The 19358-nt window shown below is 53.3% G+C and overlaps 3 protein-coding genes across 7 annotated transcripts in view; 1 reads left to right on the top strand and 2 right to left on the bottom strand.

Annotated features, from left to right (window-relative positions):
- Window positions 1-3369: 3369 nt before the first annotated feature.
- On the bottom strand, window positions 3370-9956 carry CCDC116 (coiled-coil domain containing 116). Of its 2 annotated transcripts, none has more exons than XM_045457618.1 (5): window positions 9849-9956; window positions 7560-7696; window positions 6188-6745; window positions 5466-6077; window positions 3370-4332 (listed from the first exon to the last, which is right to left on the bottom strand). In XM_045457618.1, exons 2-5 carry the CDS (start codon window positions 7629-7631, stop codon window positions 3556-3558), a joined length of 2019 nt encoding a protein of 672 aa, XP_045313574.1. In that variant the 5' UTR covers window positions 7632-7696; window positions 9849-9956; the 3' UTR covers window positions 3370-3555. The 2 variants fall into 2 exon arrangements, with proteins under 2 accessions (XP_045313574.1, XP_045313576.1); XM_045457620.1 differs by lacking the exon at window positions 9849-9956 and adding an exon at window positions 8027-8791.
- A 102-nt stretch (window positions 9957-10058) lies between these two features.
- Window positions 10059-11913, top strand: YDJC (YdjC chitooligosaccharide deacetylase homolog). Of its 3 annotated transcripts, XM_045457621.1 has the most exons (5): window positions 10059-10222; window positions 10312-10471; window positions 10673-10772; window positions 10865-11042; window positions 11239-11913. In XM_045457621.1, exons 1-5 carry the CDS (start codon window positions 10059-10061, stop codon window positions 11591-11593), a joined length of 957 nt encoding a protein of 318 aa, XP_045313577.1. In that variant the 3' UTR covers window positions 11594-11913. The 3 variants fall into 3 exon arrangements, with proteins under 3 accessions (XP_045313577.1, XP_045313578.1, XP_045313579.1); XM_045457622.1 differs by lacking the exon at window positions 10865-11042 and having other exon boundaries at window positions 10673-10806; XM_045457623.1 differs by lacking the exon at window positions 10865-11042 and having other exon boundaries at window positions 11239-11374.
- Window positions 11914-16144: 4231 nt separating this feature from the next.
- UBE2L3 (ubiquitin conjugating enzyme E2 L3) overlaps window positions 16145-19358 on the bottom strand; it is a 56181-nt gene continuing 52967 nt past the window's right edge. For both annotated transcript variants that reach the window (XM_045457626.1, XM_045457627.1), the window contains one exon: window positions 16145-17638. In XM_045457626.1, the coding sequence (XP_045313582.1) occupies window positions 17484-17638 (155 nt within the window). In that variant the 3' untranslated portion in view covers window positions 16145-17483. The remainder of the gene's footprint in view (window positions 17639-19358) is intronic.

Below are 19358 nucleotides of genomic sequence, written 5' to 3'. Positions count from 1 at the left end.
TTGATTCTTTCAGGGTTTAGGGTGTCTAAATTGCTAAAGGTATGCCCTGGCATTGGCAGACCCTGCCCTTGAGGGGCCTCCACTCCAGGGTGGAGGGGCTAGAGTGTAATCTGGGAAGCAATGAAAATATCCTCTTGGATACCAACAAGCATCTCAGACTTATTATGTCCAAAGCAGAATTCTTGGTCTCTTCCCTCAAACTGCTCCCTCTCCCTAGAGGGAGTCTCAGTAATGGTACCTCCATCCCCTCCTGCACCCCCCCCCCCCCCCCCACCGTTTGGGACTTATCTTCAGTTGCTCTCTTTACCGCATACCTAGTATCTCATCCAACACATATTGGTGGCTCTAACTCTAAAACAGATTGTAAAGCATCTCTCCTGCATTCCTTATCACCACCCTAATCCAAGCCACCCCATCCCCCCTCCAGATATTGACCACTGCCTCTTAACAGATTTCTGTATTTCCATCGCTCCGGCCCCTCCAAGTCATTCTCCAACAGGGAGAATATATACCTTTTTATACCTTAAAAAGCATATATCAGAGGGCACCTGGCTGGCTCAGCAGTAGAGCATGTGACTCTTGATCTCAGGGTCATGAGTTCAAGCCCCAGTTGGACATGGAGCCTACTTAAAAATAATAAAAGTAAAAAATCAGGGGTGCCTGGCTGGCTCAGTAGGTGGAGTGTGTGACACTTTATCTCAGGGTTGTGAGTTTGAGCCCCAGGTTGGGTGTAGAGATTACTTAAAAATAAAATCTGGAAAAAAAAAAAAAAGCATATATCAGATCATGCCAGGCACCTGCTGAAAGCTGCCAACAGCTTCCCACTGCATGTAAGACCAGAGGGTGGTGAGGACACAGCAAGCAATCTCCCCGACAGGCAAAGACAGAATTCCAAGTACAGCAGAGACCCAAGAACTGGAATAGGAGAAACCAACATGGCTCTCCATCAACTTTCTCAGAGCTTCATGGCTGGAGCTGTTCTCTTTCCCTGCTCCCCGCTGCATACCGCCTTCCGCAGCTGGCAGATGCTCAGGGCTGACTATGGTGTCTCCGCAGACTTCTGCTTTCCAGCCACAGTTTGTCTTCAGGTTCAGAAAAGAATCTGATCTGCTCCACTTGGTTCCAGGGACTGCTCAAGGTGAAATCAGCTATGGATGGGTAGGAGGGGTAGTAGCTGGTCTCCAAATATGGCTACTAACAGTTCCTTCCATCCCTGTAAGTGTAAGCTGCTTCTCTCATTAACACATGGACTCCATTTTCCCTCCCCTTGAATCTGGGCAGGCATTGCCATTCGCTTTGACCAAGAGAATGGCACAGAAATGCTGTTTTGGGGCTTCTGAGCAAAGCTGCAAGAGGACCAGTGGTTCTCGATTTGTCTCTCTAGGAAGCCAGCTGCTGCACCGTGCTGTAAGGAAGTGCAGGCCAGAGAACTGAATGAATGGTTAGGGGCCTTGGGGAGATGCTAGAGGGGGAGAGGCCATGTGGGATGTTCTGGTCTCAGCCATGTCCCCAGCTAAAAGCAGCCACACAAGAAACTATCTCCACCACTGCCAGCTGAGCCTGCCAACCACCAGCATCAGGAAAAATGATGACTTTGTTTGAAGCCACTTAAGCCTTGGAGTGGTTACATAGCAACAGATACCTGATACAGATACAGGAGCTAAAGTCACATGTCTTTAGTACAGTGTACCAGTGGTTCCCAAAGGGGCTGCTCCCACTCCAGGGACATTCCCTAGACATGTGCCTCTGAGGCCAGGGTGGGTGTATGTTCTTTTTCCCTTGAGGACTTGGCAGAGAGACCTGGAAAGCTGGCAGGTTTCATGCCAGCTGCTGTCTCTGAGAGCCCTAGGGCTCCCCTCCTGGTTCTGTCCTACAGACAGGATTTCTTGCCTCTCCAGAGGGGGGTGGGGGGGGGGAGATGCTCCACACTGTCCACCCTAGTTTTTAGCACTCAGTGCAAACTGCACCAGAATTTCCCAGTCTATGCCAGCATGCCTGGCAGGCTCAATTGGAAGAGCATGTGACTCTTGATCTCAGGGTTGTGAGTTCGAGCCCCAGGTTAGGTGTAGAGCTTACTAAAAATAAATAAACTTAAAAAATAAAAATCTCTCGGTCCACCCCAATTGCAAGCTCCTAGGGCAAACACCTGACTGGCCTAGCTTAGAATAGGGATGTGTCAAGCGGGCTAGTCAAGTGATATGGCAAAAAGGTACAAAAATGTTGTAGCCCGACACTGTGGGTGGCCTCAGGGAATGGGCCTTATGAGTTGAGCATATGCCCTAAAAGATCCTTGCCACAAGAGATCTCTGGAAAAATGGGTCCCTGATCCACCAACTTAGGACCCCGGTTGCTCTGACTGGCAGCAGAGCAGGTCTTTCTCCTTGAACCACAGGGCATGGGTGTGGTATGGAAGCTCCTCCCTGACTGGCTCCAGAGAAGCTCTGCAGTCACTGTGTCTTCACACATGGAGCGCTGAGCGTGGTCAGGCTTGGTTGAGCAGACTTGGGCTCTATACGCCCAGGTGGGACCTGTGTGATCTGTGTGAGCTGGTGGCTCACACCTCCCCCATATCCCTGAAACAGCAGCCCACACAGCGAGTCAGAGTGGAGCATCTTCACATGTTCTTTTGACAGGGTGGAGGGGAGAGAGGCTGAGCGGTTCCCTAGGTGAAGATGCCTGAACAGCGGAACAAAATGGCTGCCCTGGGAAGGCAGAGAGAAGGCAGGTTCTGAGCTGGTAGCACAGGATGGCCAGAAGCCCCAGAAGAACCTTGGAGATGAGACCTGCCAATCACAGCACCAGCCATGCCCACAGACCCTTCCAGAGAAAGCTGTCTGGCCAGGGGCACTACTGAAAGGGTAGTCACATGGCCAGCCTGGAGCAGCCAATCCACAGCTTGACAGACCTTGAGCCCCCATGTGACCTAGTTTGGATCCTCCAGATTCAGGAGCTGGGAGCTGGGAAATACAAATTAGGAAGACAGGTAGGCATGGGAATATCAGGAAAGGGAGGATGCGTGGTTCCCCAATAGGAACATGAGGGTGTGGCACAGCAAAGGTAGCAGGTTGCTGCCCTGGCAGAGGAGGAGCTCTCTGGAAGCAGGAACCACAATGCTCAGGAGCCATTAGGAAAATGCACCATGAATCCTAAGAGGCTTGAAGAGTCAGGAAGGTGCACACTGGGGCAGAGAAGAACCATAAGCAGACACTTGTGTTCAAGCATGCATGTGAGGTGAAGGGGGGGGGTGGTCAGGGTATGGCCAGCTGTCATGATGGCTGGCTGTGTCCAGGCCTGCGGGAGGTGTTACTTCAGGCGCAGGTGCTCAGTCATACGGAAGCGGGGCTGAAATCTCCAGACAAGAAAACTGTGCTCCATCAACACAGACTTTATTTCTCCCTCTGGCTTTCCTGATAGGCCAGCAGAGCTCCTCGTGGGCATTCAGACCACCCTGACCTCTGCTCAGGGCAAGGGCCGGTGTGGGGGCGGGGGCGGGCAGCACTCCATTGGAGCAAGAGGAGGAGCAGGGAATCAAGCACTGGGTGCAACTCATAGGCCTCACGGAGCGTGACTGTGGCCCACATCTCTGGAGTCACTGCTGACATCGGCCTCCACTTGAGACTCCGGAGAGCTCTGGGGTTTGCCCTTGTCCCCAAAGAAGTCATCATTCTTGTCCTCGTCCTCTTCCTCCTCATCACCTTGACTGTCCTTGTCTACAACTTCCTGACACAGATCGGAGCCCCTGTCTGTGCCAGTGAACATGAAGGGCCTGGGCTCCTCCTGGCTCTTGGGCTCCTTCTCCTCGAGTGTAGTAACCTCCTGAGCTGGGAGGAGCTGAGGGTCCAGCAACTCACTGTGGAGAGTGGGCTCTGTGTCCTCCTCCTGATTCTTTTGGGTGGACGGCTCAGACAGCGTGGAGGGGGACTCCGTGTTGCTCCGGGGCGCCCCCTGGTGGGCAGTGCTGTGGTGGGCGGTGCTGCGGTGGGAGTCGTGCCGGGACCCTTGTCTAGACAGCTGTCGGGCCCACTCTGCCTCCTCCAGCTTGCGCAACAGGCAGCTCCAGTTGATCTTTGAGGACAGGCAGATGTGGGAGCCCTTCACTTTCTTGAAGCCCAGGAGGAGGTCCACGAGCGTCTCGGTGACAGGGAAGGAGATGAAGCCTAGCTGCTTGGAAAGGTTCTTCTCGAATTTGTACTTGCAGATGAGCAAGGACACAGCCTGCTCCACCAAGTAGTTGATGAGCTCCTGGTACAAGGGGTTGGAGAGGTGGGATATGGTAGACATGGATGAGATGGAGGGCAGTGGCTTCTTCTTCATGAACTTGTAACTGGGGCTCTAGTGCAATAGCCGGGGAGGGAAAAGGAGACACGTCATGCCATTCCTGATGCCTCAGGATGCCCCTCACACCTGAGCACCCTCCATCCACATCACCCACACAGATGCCACGCTTGTTGCACTAGTGTTATGGCCTTGCCACATCTGCTATCCTGTCTCAATCAGCAGCTGAGCCCTGGGCTCATGTGGGCCACACCCTCACACTTACCACACTGTTCCCACACTTGACCAAACCGGTCAGGCCTGGGGCCAGGCTGGTGATGTCAGTCACAGTGCCACCCAAACTGGAGCGTGGATAACCTGGGCTCTGGTAGATTGTCCCCCAGACCAAGGTTCAGAGGAAGGAAGCCTGCCTCGGCCTTGATGGGTGAGATGAAGGTCAGGGGCTGTGCTGGGGGTCTACCAGGGTGAAGCCACCTATGTCTTCTCTGTACTCTTTCTGAGCAACTCCCTCTCAGCAGACACACTGGAGGATCCTAGGTTAGTGGGAGCACAGGTAGCTGGGCCTAGGATGTGGGGCCCCACTCTGGGTTTAAGCTGCTGTCTACAAGGGACAGGACCCTCCCCACATAGAAGGGCCCCTCAGATTCACAGGCAAACGTTACAAAAAGACCCAGAATAAAATCTTGGCTTTATTCATCTTCAACAACACCTGACAGTAACCAGGCCAGGATTTCTGTCCCCCATCAGTTCGTCCCCGGCTCAGGTGGTTTCCACAGTGCAGGGCAAGATACCTGTGATGGTGGCTAAGGGTGGTTGCTGAAGGAACCCTTCCCTAAACCCCCTTGTCCCACCCTCGAGGTCACCTCTGGATACAGTGAAGCAGATGGGGAGAAGCTTCTTACTGAGGAGGCAAGTGGTGAGAACACGGGGAGGTGGTGGGACACGTGAGGGGAGAGGGAGATGAGAGGAACTGTGCCCTGGGTGGTGGGCTGGGTCTGGCTGGAGGGCCCTTCAACCACAATCCCAGGGGCAGGCAGGGTGAGGTGCAGGCTCTGCCAGGGCTGGGCCTTCTGGCTGAAGCTCAGGGGCCCCGAAGTAGGTATGGATGGTGTCTGTATTTCAGGGTCCTGGCCAGGCACCTCCTGTCTGCGGTGGGGTGAGGGGATCTTGGGTTCTTCTATGGGTGTTACCTTGAGCCTGAGTCTGGTGGCCACTTGGGCACTGGACATGGGGGAACCACCTTCCTTGGGCTTGGCCTGTCCTCTGCCCTTGGTGCTCTTTCTGCGAACCATCTTGGGGCTGGAGGTTCTGGTGGGTAGCATATCATAGGGCTCTTCCTCATCAGTGGGTGTGGCTAGCTTGGAGCCTGGCATGGAGTCAGAGTTGGGCTCTGTTGCGGGCTCCCATTCTGATGGGAAGAGGGGGCAGCCATCATGGCGGCGGGCACCACGGAGCTTGTCCACAGCCTGGCTGACCACACTCTGCAGGGCAGGGAAGAGCTGGTGCTCAGCCAGAAAGTCCAGAGTCCGATGGGGCTCACGGAATGAACAGTAGCCAGGCAGGTCAAAGGATGCTGGCTGGCTCAACAATGACTTGATCTCCTTATTAAACTCTTGCTTGAGGCAGATCAGTTCCTGTTCTCCAGGGCCCAGCTCTGATGTTTGAGGTGTGCCTGACCTTGAGCCCAGCTGGCCTGAGAACGAGGACAGAGGCGGCTCCTGGGTCCACTGGCTGCTGGCATGGCTGTCCAGTGAATCCCACAGCAGGGAGTCCCTCTGGAAGCAGGACTGATCCAGGCCTTTCTGCAGAGAGAGGGGGACTTTCAGGGGCAGCCAAGCAAGGCCTAACCCTAGCCCTGGGTTCTGGACTGGGGTCCATCCTGCCTACCCTGTGCCATGGCCCTGGATCTCACCCCTCTGTTCTCCAGCTTCAGCAGCCGTTTGAGGTTCTTCTCCAGCAAAAGTTTGTCCCTCATGGGTGGCAGTAAGCCCATGCCACGGGTGCCCAGGTCACTGTCCTGGCTGTGGGATCCCAGCCAGCCAGCTGTGAGGCTGCTATGGGAGTCAGACATGGAGCTGGAGCAGGATGGGTAGTTGTTGGGACATCCAGTGCAGAGGCTGGGCCGGACACGGTGCCGGTGCATGGTACTGAGGCTAGGCTGGGCACGTACCCGCCGCCTACCCCTTGGTACCTCTATTGGGTCCTGCACCTCCACCAGTGGCACTCCAGCCTCTGTCTTCATGGTGGTCATGCGCTCAGTGGCCTCCTCCACCACCGTCTGTAGGCTGTCCAGCACCTGGCCTTTGACAAGGAAATCCAGGAAGCTACCAAAGGGCCGAGGGTCCCTTGGGTTTTGTTGGTGGCCACGGAGCCCTGAACTGTCTTTGAGAGTGTACCTCGATGGTGGGTGTGGCATGTGGCCCAGCTTGGAGACTTGTCCCATTTCCAGGAACAGTGGCTTCTTAGGCGGCTGCACCAGAGCAGACAGGCATCATGTCATATAGGGCATGGATGCTCCACAAGGAGTAGGGGGTTTCCTGGAGGTCCTCCTAGGGCACCAGGAGCTGGGTGGGAGTGGGCAGTGGAAGGCACTGTGTGTGTTGTGTGTGTTTTGTTTTTTATAAAATTTATTGTCAGGAACTATGTTTTAGAGTCAGGAAGTTTCTGGGTCTGGACCCTGGCTCTGCCACTGCAGGTTGTGACACCATAGGCATGATGGCCCCTCTTGAGGTCCAATTTCCTCTTCTGCAAAGTGAGGCTTGATTTCAGGTCATCCTAACGCTTCCCTGACACATACATTTCACATATATAATATGTGGCTAGGGAGTCAGAAAGCCCACTTCTGCCCTCACACAGGGCAGGACAGAAATGGGCAATCACAAACCCCTTTGAACCCTACTTGGGTTCCTCACCTGTCCTTAGAGCAAATCAGTCCTGTCTCCACTGCACAGACCACCTGTAGTCCTGAACCCTCGGCTCCCCATGGCTGTTTCTGAAACTTTGAGCCTTGGGCCCTGAGTAGACTCCATGCTTCCACTCTGGAGTACCAGTCTACCAAGCTCCTCCCCAGCTGCTGGAGGTCAGGGGACACAGTGAATGAAGTTTGAGGGTGACTAGGGTCCAGCAGGGGGTGAGAGGAGTGGTCAAGGTGATAAGGATGTCACTAAGAGGCCCAGAGAGGAGGTCAACAGGCACTGAGAAAGGGGGGCTGTGGTCTGGGGTGCTGGAGCTGGCGGGGAACATTTTGTGGGTCTTAAAGTCAGGGTCCTGCCAGACACACTTACCCGGGCCACGTAAGTGGTGTGGCCGGCCTCATCGTCTGCCAAGTATCCTGAGTGATGGCGGCAACTGGTCATAGTGAGGGTGAATCGCTGTCTGCCTCCTCTCTCTCTGGTTCCATAGCACAGCCACGGATTCCTCTCTGCGCCGGGCGGGGAGATGGTGTGAGGGTCTCCCTAGGCCTCAATGAGTCCGACTCCCTTCGTCTGTCAGCTACTGTGTCAGCAATCCCGGGATCCGCAGGTTCCTCGCTCCCCTCACCCCACGTCCTTCACATGTCGGGCCCTTCCTCTGCTCGGAATTCCCTGGGTGTCTGCGCACGGTCCGTGTCCAGAGTCGTCGGGGCTGAGGTCTCCAAGGATGTCCGCATACTGTCTCTGACCATCTCTGGGCTTGGATGTTTCCGACCCTCCCTCCTCCTAGGCCCCGGAAGCCCTGTTGTCTGCCCCTGGCTCAGAGCCGACCCGCTCACCAGAGTCCGTGCCTCGCTCAGTGCCAGGCAATATAGCCTCCCACTCCAGGGAGCTCTGGAGTTGGCCCACGTCAGCAGGGCTTGCTCATTTACATGCTACGTCCTGATTGGCTCGCAATGCTTTCTAATTCCGCCACAATGGTTGAGGGCGGGACCCAGGCTGGCCCCTCCCCCACTTCGTCTGAATTTGCCTTGCCCACATTCACTGTGGGAGATTCAGGGGTTGCTTCCGACTGTTCCACGTAGGAGACTGGGCACCTGAGGGAAGCCCTAAGGGTCAAAGCCACAGTCTCCTCTGGTGACACAAGCACTTTCCTCCTGGGCCCCCTGATCCTTTCTAGGGTCCTCTCCTTGCCCAGTGTGGGGGACCCCAGGAGAGTCTTCAGCCCTCTCCCTCTGCAGTGTCCCTGAGCACAATGGTAAGAGTCCCGGCTCTAAGTCACAGACCTAGCTTCAATTCCTAGCTCTACTGTTTCCTCCCAGTGTGACTCAGCCTCTTGTCATCTGCTCCTCCTCTGTAAACAGTTGAATGTTCTTCCATATGAGAATATAGAGATTAAATCAAATCTGCATACAACACACCTGACACCCCAATAAGAGCCCTGTGTATCTTTACCTCCTTTCCCCCTCTGCCCAGTAAACTCCTCCTAATGTCCCTCCCAGGTGTCACCTTCCAAGAAGGCCTGCCACCCTCAACAGAATTACCAAAAAACCCATTCTAGGCTCTGCCACAAGGTATTGTTACTCATTTACCATATGGTGCTCCTTGGGGGTAGGAACAGAGGCACACACCCCTAATCTCTAATATTTCTAATACCAGTAAGTGCTCAATAAATGTCAATTTCCTCTTTCCAATTTGCTTATCCTCAAGGGCTGTGGTCTTTTCAGGATCAGCTTCCCAGTGGAGAAAGATAGTTTAAGTCCAACAATTCAATAATCACAACTGAACACAATAACCCTTATGCCAAGAGGTTGATAAGGGCTCTATGAGGCCTCTGATCCATACAATGTCCCACAAGGAACATATTATTTGTTATTCTCAAATTCAGCTCTGCCTTCTCTGCCCCTGACCCAGGGGGCTGCTAGGGTCTAGAAGACCAGGGTAGACCCAGAGCTTTGGAGGTCAAATCGCAGCTCCACTACTGGCAGGGTCACTTTGGGCAAGCCACTTTTCCCCTCTGAGCCTCAGCTTCCTCATCTGCAAAACAGGAATAACATTACCAATCTCATGGGCTGGAGACAAATGCTGCACTTTCCATTGGGAAAAGAAACACAGCCACATCACAATGAAAACTCTCACTGTCAACCATGGTGACTATATAGTCATCAGTAAAGAAAGCTTTTCTGCACCATTGCGGGGGGAAAAAATGAGATTATGAATGTAAAAGATGTATCCTGGCACAGAGCTCAATTGGGGCAATCAAGGACTAATGCTTCCTCAAATGAAGCCATTGTTATACACGTTTTGTTTCATTTTCTTACTTAGAACGTTCTTTCTAGAATGTTTTTTTTTTAACCTCCTCTTAGAAAAAAAAATCACCAAAGACAAATAGGCAGTTTGAAAAAGTTCATAGTCACTATCAAAAAAATGAAACACTACAAGAATGGGATAACAATGATGTGATCATTATCTTCTCAAAACAAACAAAAACTTTAGGGTGGGGGAGAAAAGGAATTGGGTTTGTTTGCTTAGAAAAATGCTGGAAGGACACTATCTAGAAAGTTAACATTAGTGACTTTAGGGAAGAGTAAGAGGTCTTTTTTTCAATAGGGTTTTTTTTTTTCCTGTATTTTTCACATTAAATATAATTTTTGCAGTTACCGAAAGTTCCGCGTTGCAATAAATCCGGCGGAGCGCGCTGTGTGGTCCAGAGGATCGTTGCAGGGCCACATTGAGACCGGTAGGTGGCAAGAACAAAGGCGAAGTGCAGCTGCGTGAGGGCGTGCGCTTCAGGGCGGAGCCTGCGACTGCATCTAGGGGTGGGGCCTGGATCCAGTCCTCTAGGGTCCAGGGCAGTCCGCCGAAGTGTCTATGGCTGGACCGCGCGTGCGCCTCGTGGTCACCGCAGACGACTTTGGTTACTGCCCGCGGCGCGATGAGGGCATCGTAGAGGCCTTCCTGGCGGGGGCTGTGACCAGCGTGTCCCTGCTGGTCAACGGCGCAGCTGCGGAGAGCGCGGCGGATCTGGCCCGCAGGTGAGTGGCGGACCCCTCCAGGGTCGGGGCTGGCTTCGGGAGCCGCCGCCCCGCGGCAGCCAGTTCTCCCGCTCGCGCTCCGCCTGCAGGCACAAAATCCCCACGGGCCTTCACGCCAACCTGTCCGAGGGCCGCCCCGTGGGCCCGGCCCGCCTAGGCGACTCGTCGCTGCTCAGCCCCGAAGGCTTCTTCCTCGGCAAGATGGGATTCCGGGAGGCGGTGGCGACCGGAGGCGTAGCTTTGCCCCAGGTGCGGAGGTGCGGCTGCAGGAAGATGCTCTAAAGGATCCCCAAGGCTCCGCCCTGAGGGTACCGTGAAGCCATTAGTGGCAGGAGCTGGCGATGGATGTTTCCCTAGTTCAAACGAGCAGTCACACGGAGGCACCTGGAGGGAACCCTCCTTGGTAGCTGCTCCGGGACGTTCAAGGTGCCTGTCATCCTCTCTCTCCAGGTGCGGGAAGAGCTGGAGGCCCAGCTGATACGCTTCCGAGAATTACTGGGCGGGGATCCCACTCACGTGGACGGGCACCAGCACGTGCACGTGCTCCCAGGTGGAGGGCATTGTTCCCTGGAAGGGGGCTGCGGGTGAGAGGTGGTCCCAGGTAGTAGGAGGTGCTACTTCCTGACTCCATCCCGCCCGCAGGCGTGTGCCAGGTGTTCGCAGAGGTGCTGCAGGCCAATGGGGTGCGCTTCACAAGGCTGCCGGTGGAACGTGGGGTGGGCGACCGCGCGTGGCTCGAGGCCCCCGCGCGTGCCTTCGCCTGCTCGGTGGAGCGCGACGCCCTGGCCGCCGTGGCCCCCTTCTCCCGCTACGGCCTATGGTGAGGCCCCTATCCCGTATCCTAGTGAGCCCGGCCGGCAGTTCACCTGACAGCTATGTCCGTTCCTCATCGTTAAAGGCGGTCAGGCGTCGACTTACATTGCCCCCATCCCAGATCTGTCCAGTCACAGGCCTAGCCCTGCCCATCACATAGTCCTGCTGCACCCTGCCTGCCCCTGATGCCCCGACACCCACAGGTGGACGGATGCCTTCGTGGGCCTGAGCACCTGCGGCCGGCACATGTCTGTTCATCGCGTATCAGGAGCACTAGCACGGGCCCTGGAAGGCATACCCACGGGCCATACCCTGACAGCTGAGCTGATGGCACACCCTGGCTACCCCAGTGTGCCTCCTGCCGGCGGCTGTGGTAAGGGTCCCGATGCCTTTTCCTGCTCATGGGAGCGGCTGCATGAGCTGCGTGTCCTCACCGCACCCACACTGCGGGCCCAGCTTGCACAGGACGGAGTACAGCTCTGCGCTCTCCACGACCTAGATTCCAAGAGGCCTGGGGAAGCCACTCTGAAAACCTTCCTGGAGCGTTCCCGGCCATGACCCTGATAGCCAGCCAAACATAAACACCCATTAGTACACAAAAAGGGGGCCAGTGTCAAGCCCTGGGACATCCTGGAACCAGGCTGAGAGCCGGGGTCCAGTAACATACTTCCCCGGGCAGGACCCTGTCACATCTGTGTCCAGGTCCTCATGGCTCAGAATGGTGGCCAGAGCTTTGGCAACCCATCTTGGCTACAGATGACATCTGGGCCTGGGGCCTGCCAAGCATTTGGTGCCCTTCAAGTTGTCATGTAAGTTAGCATCTTCCTTGTCCAGATGTAGTAGAGATCGCTGTATTAATAAAATATTTGTCTTGTAAACTTGGATGGTTTATAAACTGTGCCCAGAAAACGTTTGCAGACACTTAAGGCAAAAGCAACTCAGGGCCCAAACCAGGTCATTATTCCAGAGTAGATATGCAAAACATACTCCACATTTGGGAGGAAGGGGTTTGGGAGAAGAATGTCTCACTTCTTGCCTACTTTTTGGGAGATACTATAATCTCAAATTTTATTTAAAAAGTCACCTGTTCCAGGCACCTGGATGGCTCAGTTAAGCATCTGACTCTTCATTTCAGCTCAGGTCATGATCTCAGGGTTGTAAGATTGAGCCCCAAGTTAACACCTAGCGTGGGAGCCTGCTTAAGATTCTCTCTTTCTCTCTGCCCCTCTCCTGCTCTCAAGTGTGTGCACGCATGCTCTCTCTTAAAAAGTCACTCAAGCAGTCCTTTGCCATCCTAGGGGCAAATAAAAGGAGGTCCTGCAAGCCTGTTTAATATTCTCCAAGAGGAACAGTCTGTGGAAATGGGATCCTGGACTCTTCACTGGACCTGGTGATGTGTGCATGCCCCATCACTGGGGTTCATGTGTCTCGGATCAAGGAGATGCAGGGAGCAGATGGGGAAGGTGGTAGGGAGTTCTTGGGAGCACAGTCCTGCCCGGCTCTAGAGTGTTGAAAGGCAGATGGAACGATGATCTGGTTTCATTTAATCTCAGGTAATAGTGCCTATGTGCAAGGACCAATGTCCTCATTTTACAGACCTAGGAGTGGCAGGGCTTTGAAGCTGCCTGTACATTTTTTCACCATGCAGTGTCAGGCAAGCAATCAGGTGCCTAAAGAGCTCTCTCTTGGCCTGGGCTGCCTTGAGGGATGTACAGCTTTCTTTGAGAGGTGAGGGTGGGATCTTGCTCCTCCTTTCTGCTGTCCGGATCCTACATCTCTAACCCTTGACTGTGGCTTCACGCTTTTCTTTCCTGGCTTCATCTTCTACTCTAACCTTCCCTTGACCATGATTCTTCCAGCAACAGGCCCTTTCCTCCATAGCTGTGAAGTGGAATCCCTTAGCCCCTCCAATTGCCTTGCCTCAGTGTACTGGGGTCTGGCCACATTCCTGCAGGCTGCTGGCCAGAGCTGGTAGGGATGGCCTGAAGGCAACCTATTGGCACAGAAGCTCCCTTGAGGGAGGTTCTGCTATTTTGAGAAGAGGAGGCAGTTGGCTGTGTGGCTCTGAGGCTGAGGACAGAGGTATGGGTGGACAGGAGAGAGATTTGGGATCTGCACAGCTAAAGCTGTGGAGTCACCCAGAGAGGGAGAGAGGGGTGATCAGAGATGAGGGCCCAGATCAGCCCTAGGGGCCATGAGGGTTTAACAGTGGAGAGGAGAGAGGCTGTGGCCAGGAGACAGAGGTCTACTTCACAAGGGGTGGGAAAGTGACAAGGCAGAAGGCTGCAGGCAGATCAGGCCCACTGTGGGGCTGGTCACTAGCACCCCACTGGGGAGATGGGGTATTCCTTATGTCAAACCTGCTGTGCACTGGGTGGCTTGTACAAGGGGTTTACTGTTCTCTACCCATCAGTCATGTATGGAAGGTCTGCTCTGGGCCAGGCAGGACTGGGTGCTCAGATTGCCTAGCCTGTGTGGAGCTCACAGTCTGGCACATACATGGGCTTAGCTGGCTGGACTGCAGTGGGAGAGAGGGGGGAGAAACACAAAGTAGAGTGTGGGGCCAAAGGGGGGCTCCTAACCCAGCCAGGCCTGCTCAGAAAACGCTCTCTGGAGGAAGTGACTTCCTTCTTTGGGCCTTGGTTATGGGCCTCCATCCACCATTGGGCAGTCCTTTCCACTCTGATCCTCTGAGGCGTGTATGGTGTCCCCAGGAGCCCTCCTGCAAAAACATGTCCCAATCACCCAGGAAACAGCCATTTAGCAAGTACCACCTGAGCCAGGCCACCTTCAGCTCTGCTCCTCTGGTTGGTGCCACTGCCCCACACTGCGTGAGGGAGGCAGGGAGAAGAGGAAGAGCCAGTGCAAATGGGGCAGGAAGAACTAAGACCAGTCTGGCTTTGCCTTTAATGGGGCCAGGTGGCTGCCCTGCAGAGTGGGGCACAGAGGTGCTACCAAATGAAGAGAGTAGGCTGAGAGGCTGACAGCCTCTGGATTGTGCAATGAGGAAGTCCTGGGGCCCTTGCCAGGGAAGCCTCAGGAGGCTGGCCAGGGGCTGACAGAAACCAGGCTGCAGTCGGCACAGGAGTGATGAAGTAGATGCATATTTTGAGCTGAACAATTAATACAGGAGTGAGGAAGGCAAGAAAATGGTGGCTCCAGAGTTGAGGAAGTTGAGAGAAGGTCCTGTAGAGCTCTGGTTTTGGGAAAGGGGTGGGGACTGTGGCTGTGTCTGGGGTCCAAGAACCTGAGTGATGGAATGTAACAGGCTCTGGAGCCAGACTGTAAAAACACAGACCACGTGTCCTTGCCTGTCACTGAACTTCGGTTTCTTCCTCTGTAAAAATAGGGATAATGGTGTCCATGGGGTTGTCTTAAGAGTCACAGAGGATAAAGTCTTAAGAGGCAGCAGAGTTGTTCACCCTGTTGATGATCAAGGGAAAGGACTAGCTCCTTGCTTGCAGGTAAAATGACACTCCAGGAAGGTTCCTCCTGGACACCTGCAGATGTAGCTGACAGGGCAGGTCTGGTATCAGCTTGTGTCAAATTCCCAAGGGGACTTAGGAGGTCTTGGAGGCAGGTTTCTGGCTGGAATCATTCAAGGAAATGGCGTAGCCTCACCCTCAGGTGCACCCTCATTTAGTTCAGTGAGGTTGAACAAGACAGCCACCCTCTAGGGGCCTCAGTCTGCTCCTCTGCTAAATGTACATAATACCACTCTCTCGGGACTGACAGATGAACTGAAGTGATGCATATACAGAGGCCACTGTCCCTTCCCCTGACACCCAATGGGTCCTTCCACAGGCCCTGATGGCCTGGATTTCAGCCTTTTCTGCTTCCCTCGTGGAAAGACCACACACCTGTGTGTGCCTCTTCTGGAAAAGCTGAGCATGGGAGAGAGGAGCAGGCAGAAGAGCCTAGGTCCTGACCACCCCTTCCCCATCTCCAAGAACATAGGCCCCTGGCTCTGCCCACCCCCAGTAAGGAAGAAACCCACAAAACCAAACCAGTGTCAGAGAGCATTTTTATTAAGGGCAGCAGAACGGGATCGCAGCATCTTAGAAAGCCTATTCTCTGCCGTTGGCAGGGAGCGGGAGGGAACCCGGCGCACTTCGAGGAACCCAGTGCTTGTGAATTCCTGAGTAGGCTCGGGTCAGTGGTGGCTGCTCGACAGCTCTCCCCTTCTCCAGAGGACCCAGCTGTTTGGTTGTGGAGCAGCCAGGGCTGTCTGCCAGCATGCTCAAAGCCTGCCCTGGGGACTGCCAGTCTGGAGGGGGGCAAGCTGCCCAGGCCTGAAGGAGGGACCATCCCCTGCCTTGCTCTCTGAAGGCCAGGCCTCTGACGGGGCAAACCATGGGGTGCCATGCCAGGGCTGAGAGTCCCTGAGGGGCTGCCAGCTTTGACAAAGGTATCCTCCTGAGCACAGAAGTGAGAGGGCGACAGGCAGGCAAAGCTACGCTGGTAGAGATATGAAGCAATGGGACAGTTTCCAAGAATGGCAATATTTCTGAATTCAGAGAAGCAACGAGAACAAATGGTGGCTTATTTGGATAGCTTCTGACAGAATTTGGCATTTTATTAACAAATCTGTGTGTGAGTGAAATAAAGTCCATTATCACCTTTCTGCTAATGAAGAGACAGATGTGGAAACACTGGCCCGGTGCTCCTGCCTTCCTGGGCCCACAGGAGTCTCCAGAACCTGCCCTGGCGTACCTAGGACTGAAGAAGCCAAGTTCATTGCCACACTGCAGGGGCCATGCACCTGGACAACTAAACAACGTTCTGCTGCCTAACCTACCCATCACACCCACCTCTGCACAGGTAAAACCATCTTACAGGTCTGTAAGGCCCAGAAAGATCTCAAGTAAGAGAGCTAAAAACAGAAAGCCAGGTTTCTTTATCTTCCCCCACAGGATCTAGTCCACCCCCCCCCCCCCCCCCCACCCAAGAGCCAAGAAGGGCAGCCGCCAGTGGCAAAAGAGGAGTTGGTGACACACGGTGTTTGGACCATCAGCTTCCTCTGGGTGTCAGTGACACGTATTCTCTATTTCAGGGGCAGTCCCACTTGCTTTGAAAAGACATTAACATTCAAATCCTTACAAGTTCATCTGATGATAAATTCTAAGGTCAATTTTTATTTCTACAAAAAAAGGCAGTCAAAACAATATAAAACACATGTAAAGGATATTATTGAGTGAGCTTCAAGTGGAGCTTGACTCTGCAAAGGCTGTGAGTCCAGAGGGAGGGGGAAGGCCGTCTTGTTCCTGGGCTGGCCGGCTGCTCCGAAGAAAGGGGCCAGCAGGGCGCCAGCAACCCCACACTGGTGCTGGCTACAGCCGAGTCCCGCCAACTCCAGCCAATTCCAACCCCACAAAGGGTCAAACTGTGCCAAGGGAGGGTCGCAGTGGGGCTGCGCTGCACTGAGGAGCTGGGAGAGGGAGCTCCGTGGCACATTCAGATGGAGCTCGGTGACAGGTGAGCGTGGAAGTTCACATGGACATTCTGGCTTTGGCGTTGTTGCCTGCACTGACACATCTTCTACAATGGCTGCAGGGAGGAGTGTCAACCTTTGGCTTCAGGAGCCTCTCTGGCGAGAAATTCCTCACACAAGTGCCAGCTCACACAAGTGCCAGCATCTTCTGGTGGGCAGGCCCTCCCCTGGGGTCACCACAGACATGGGTTACCCCAATCAGGCCAGGCCAAAGTTCAATCACGCACACAGACATCAGGGTTTGCCCATTTAATCAACGTTATTGTGGTAACACCAGCCGGATTTTTACATAAGAACTGGGCCTCCCTTTTCACGGAATTTTTTTTTTGGGGGGTGATGAAGGGGAGGTGGTGGGGTGGTGAGTGGTAGTTTGCTTGTTTTTAAATTTTTTTTAAAGGATGTTATAAATTGGAGCCAGGAGAATTTGAACCAACTCCCACACAGGGCAGTGCAATGTGGGAGTAGAGAAGCCACCAGAATCACCAGGAGTGGTCTCTTCTCTTTGCGGAGGAGATGGGCCTGAGTCTGGGGAAATGAATGAGTGAAAAATAAACCGAATGCAAGAAGGTGGGAGTTGCAGGGGCAGGGGAAGAAAGGGAACTGCAACCTTTTTTTTTTTTTTTTTCCTTTTTTTTTTCCTTAACCTTAAGGGCTAAATGTAAATTGAAAATTTTGGATCAATTTGGACAAGAAAAGAAATACCATTCTTTTAAAGTAGATTGAAGCAGTGATTTTTAAAACAAAGAAAGCAGAACTAGAACATCTTAAATTTTTAATCCTTTCTTTACAGGTTACCTAGACTTTTGATTAAGAAAACTGTAGAAAGTTAGTAACTGCCACAAGCAAACGCCAGGCGGCGGAACGTGTCAATTTTCCACAGAGTCCTGCTTTGCAGGGTGTCTGAATGCGCTGCTCGGGATCTCCGCTCACACTCGCTGGAATCAGTCGCGGCAGAGTTTAGTCCACAGGTCGCTTCTCCCCGTATTTCTTTGTAAACTCTTCAGCGTTCTTACAGAATTTTTTACGGTCCTTAGAGTATTCTTCAGCTAGGTCAGCCCGAAGTGGGTGCTCGGGCTGGGGGTCGTTCACCAGTGCTATGAGGGACTGGATTACTGCCAAGAAAAGGACCAGGCACCGCTGGTTAGAACAGTCTCAGAAAGGGCAAAACTTTGACTGCAACACTGATTTACATCGATGTGCTTTTACGAGAAAGCAGCCTCCCGTTTATCCAAAATTCTAACCACCAGGGCGCAACCCATCTTTTCTCTGTAGCTGGGAGAAGGTGCTGAGCCACAAGCAGCTAATACAACAGCAGTTAACTGGTCAGATGACACCTCCACCTCTCCAGGAACCTTCCTGAACTGACACCCTGGGGAGCCAGTCACTCTCTCCCTGCTTCTCCCAAACTGCGGAGCTCTCAGGCCTAGCAAGAACACCTCCTCACATGCACATACACATACTCGCACGCACGAGTGGAGCTTCTCCAGGGTAGGGATTGGGTGACGTGTCCCTCACTACAATCGGTTCAGGGGAGTTTCCATAAAAGTGTACTGAGAAAGCATGGCAATGAAGGGTGCATGACAGGTCTGCACAATGTAAATACATAATGAGCCCACCCTGGAAGACCACTAGGAGCTTCTGAAGCAGCTGAGAAAGGTTCACTTGACACCCGAACTGCTGGAAGGCAGGTAACCTTCAGCACTGTTATGCTCTCAATCCCACAGGCAGAAATCACACAGCTCAGGGTGGGTTCCACAATGCTTTCCCAAAGTACAGTAAATCCTAGATGTACTGGAAGGCTAGCCCTGGGTTGGAAGGGCCACCAGGGAACAGAAGATGGGAAAGAGAGATCAAGGGGGAAGCACGGAAGGCTCAGGAACCCCAAGCCTCCTCACCTCAGAAGTGGGGTGCATGCAGCCACTTTGCCTTCTCCCACATGCTTCTCCTCACCCCGCCCTGATTAGGACTGGCACCCCCAGAGTTCCATGTTTCTTCCCACTGTCATGTTCCTAGCAAAAAAGGCATCTCTTCTCTGGATTACCGAAGCCATGGATTCCTTTCCTGGGAGCCATGTTCTTCACCCTAGCATTACAAGTTATGGATTACCTGCTACCACTGGCTGGGTCAGGTACAAAGACATAACCAGCCAATAGGTCCACTCTGAGTGGGGGGAACAGCACAAAGTACTCCTGGCCAGGCACCCAAATACCACCTGCCCTCACCTCTGTCTATTAGTGTTACCAAGTGAGACAGGGCAATTGAGGGTTCCTGTGACCATGGTGGGCACAGGCAAGGCCGATAGGGTCCAGGCTGAGTATGGAGGAGGTGGGCAGAAAGGGTGGACTGGGGAGAGCAAGCAGGAATGAAAGGCCTGGAAACAGCTCTGTAGATTAGGGCAGTTTCTCCCTATCTCCACACCACCCTCAAGGGCAGGCATTATCACCTCCCACCTGTAAATATCTCTTAAGAGAAAGCAGGCTCTGGAAGTATATTTCTATCTGTGTATTTAAGATTTACCCTTTCTATATTTTATTCTTGTGTAACAGCAGAAACAATGATAAAGGTATTTTGTCCCTATTTCCCCAACTTCAACCATTGGTATTCCACTATTTGCCGTGTTTCCACATATAACCTAAGTGACTACTTATCTAATATATTTCTCTAAATCACATTAAAAAATAAAAATATTTATATTTTATAAAGGAAAAGTAAATGTTAGTAACTCCAATGGAAAACCACTTTCACTCACCATAAACAGAAGGCATGCATCAACAAACATTAAAATAAGCACCTAAGGCTCCTAAGGCTCCCTCCTGTCCAGCCAGGGGAAGC

The sequence above is a fragment of the Leopardus geoffroyi genome, chromosome D3 (genome assembly GCF_018350155.1).
Source record: "Leopardus geoffroyi isolate Oge1 chromosome D3, O.geoffroyi_Oge1_pat1.0, whole genome shotgun sequence".
Taxonomy (NCBI): Eukaryota; Metazoa; Chordata; class Mammalia; order Carnivora; family Felidae; genus Leopardus; species Leopardus geoffroyi.
The sequence above is the reverse complement of the archived record's forward strand: the minus strand, read 5'-3'. Positions and strand labels throughout refer to the sequence as shown.

Bases quoted from the DNA above. Each gene is read 5' to 3' on its own strand.
- YDJC (XM_045457621.1), top strand. From the start codon at position 10,059: ATGGCTGGACCGCGCGTGCGCCTCGTGGTCACCGCAGACGACTTTGGT. The intron at 10,472-10,672 runs GTGCGGAGGTGC...CTCTCTCTCCAG, and splicing joins GAGGCGTAGCTTTGCCCCAG to GTGCGGGAAGAGCTGGAGGC. The intron at 11,043-11,238 runs GTGAGGCCCCTA...CGACACCCACAG, and splicing joins TTCTCCCGCTACGGCCTATG to GTGGACGGATGCCTTCGTGG.
- CCDC116 (XM_045457618.1), bottom strand. From the start codon at position 7,631: ATGACCAGTTGCCGCCATCACTCAGGATACTTGGCAGACGATGAGGCC. The intron at 6,746-7,559 runs GTAAGTGTGTCT...GCTCTGGTGCAG, and splicing joins ACACCACTTACGTGGCCCGG to CCGCCTAAGAAGCCACTGTT. The intron at 6,078-6,187 runs GTGAGATCCAGG...CTCTCTCTGCAG, and splicing joins TGAAGCTGGAGAACAGAGGG to AAAGGCCTGGATCAGTCCTG.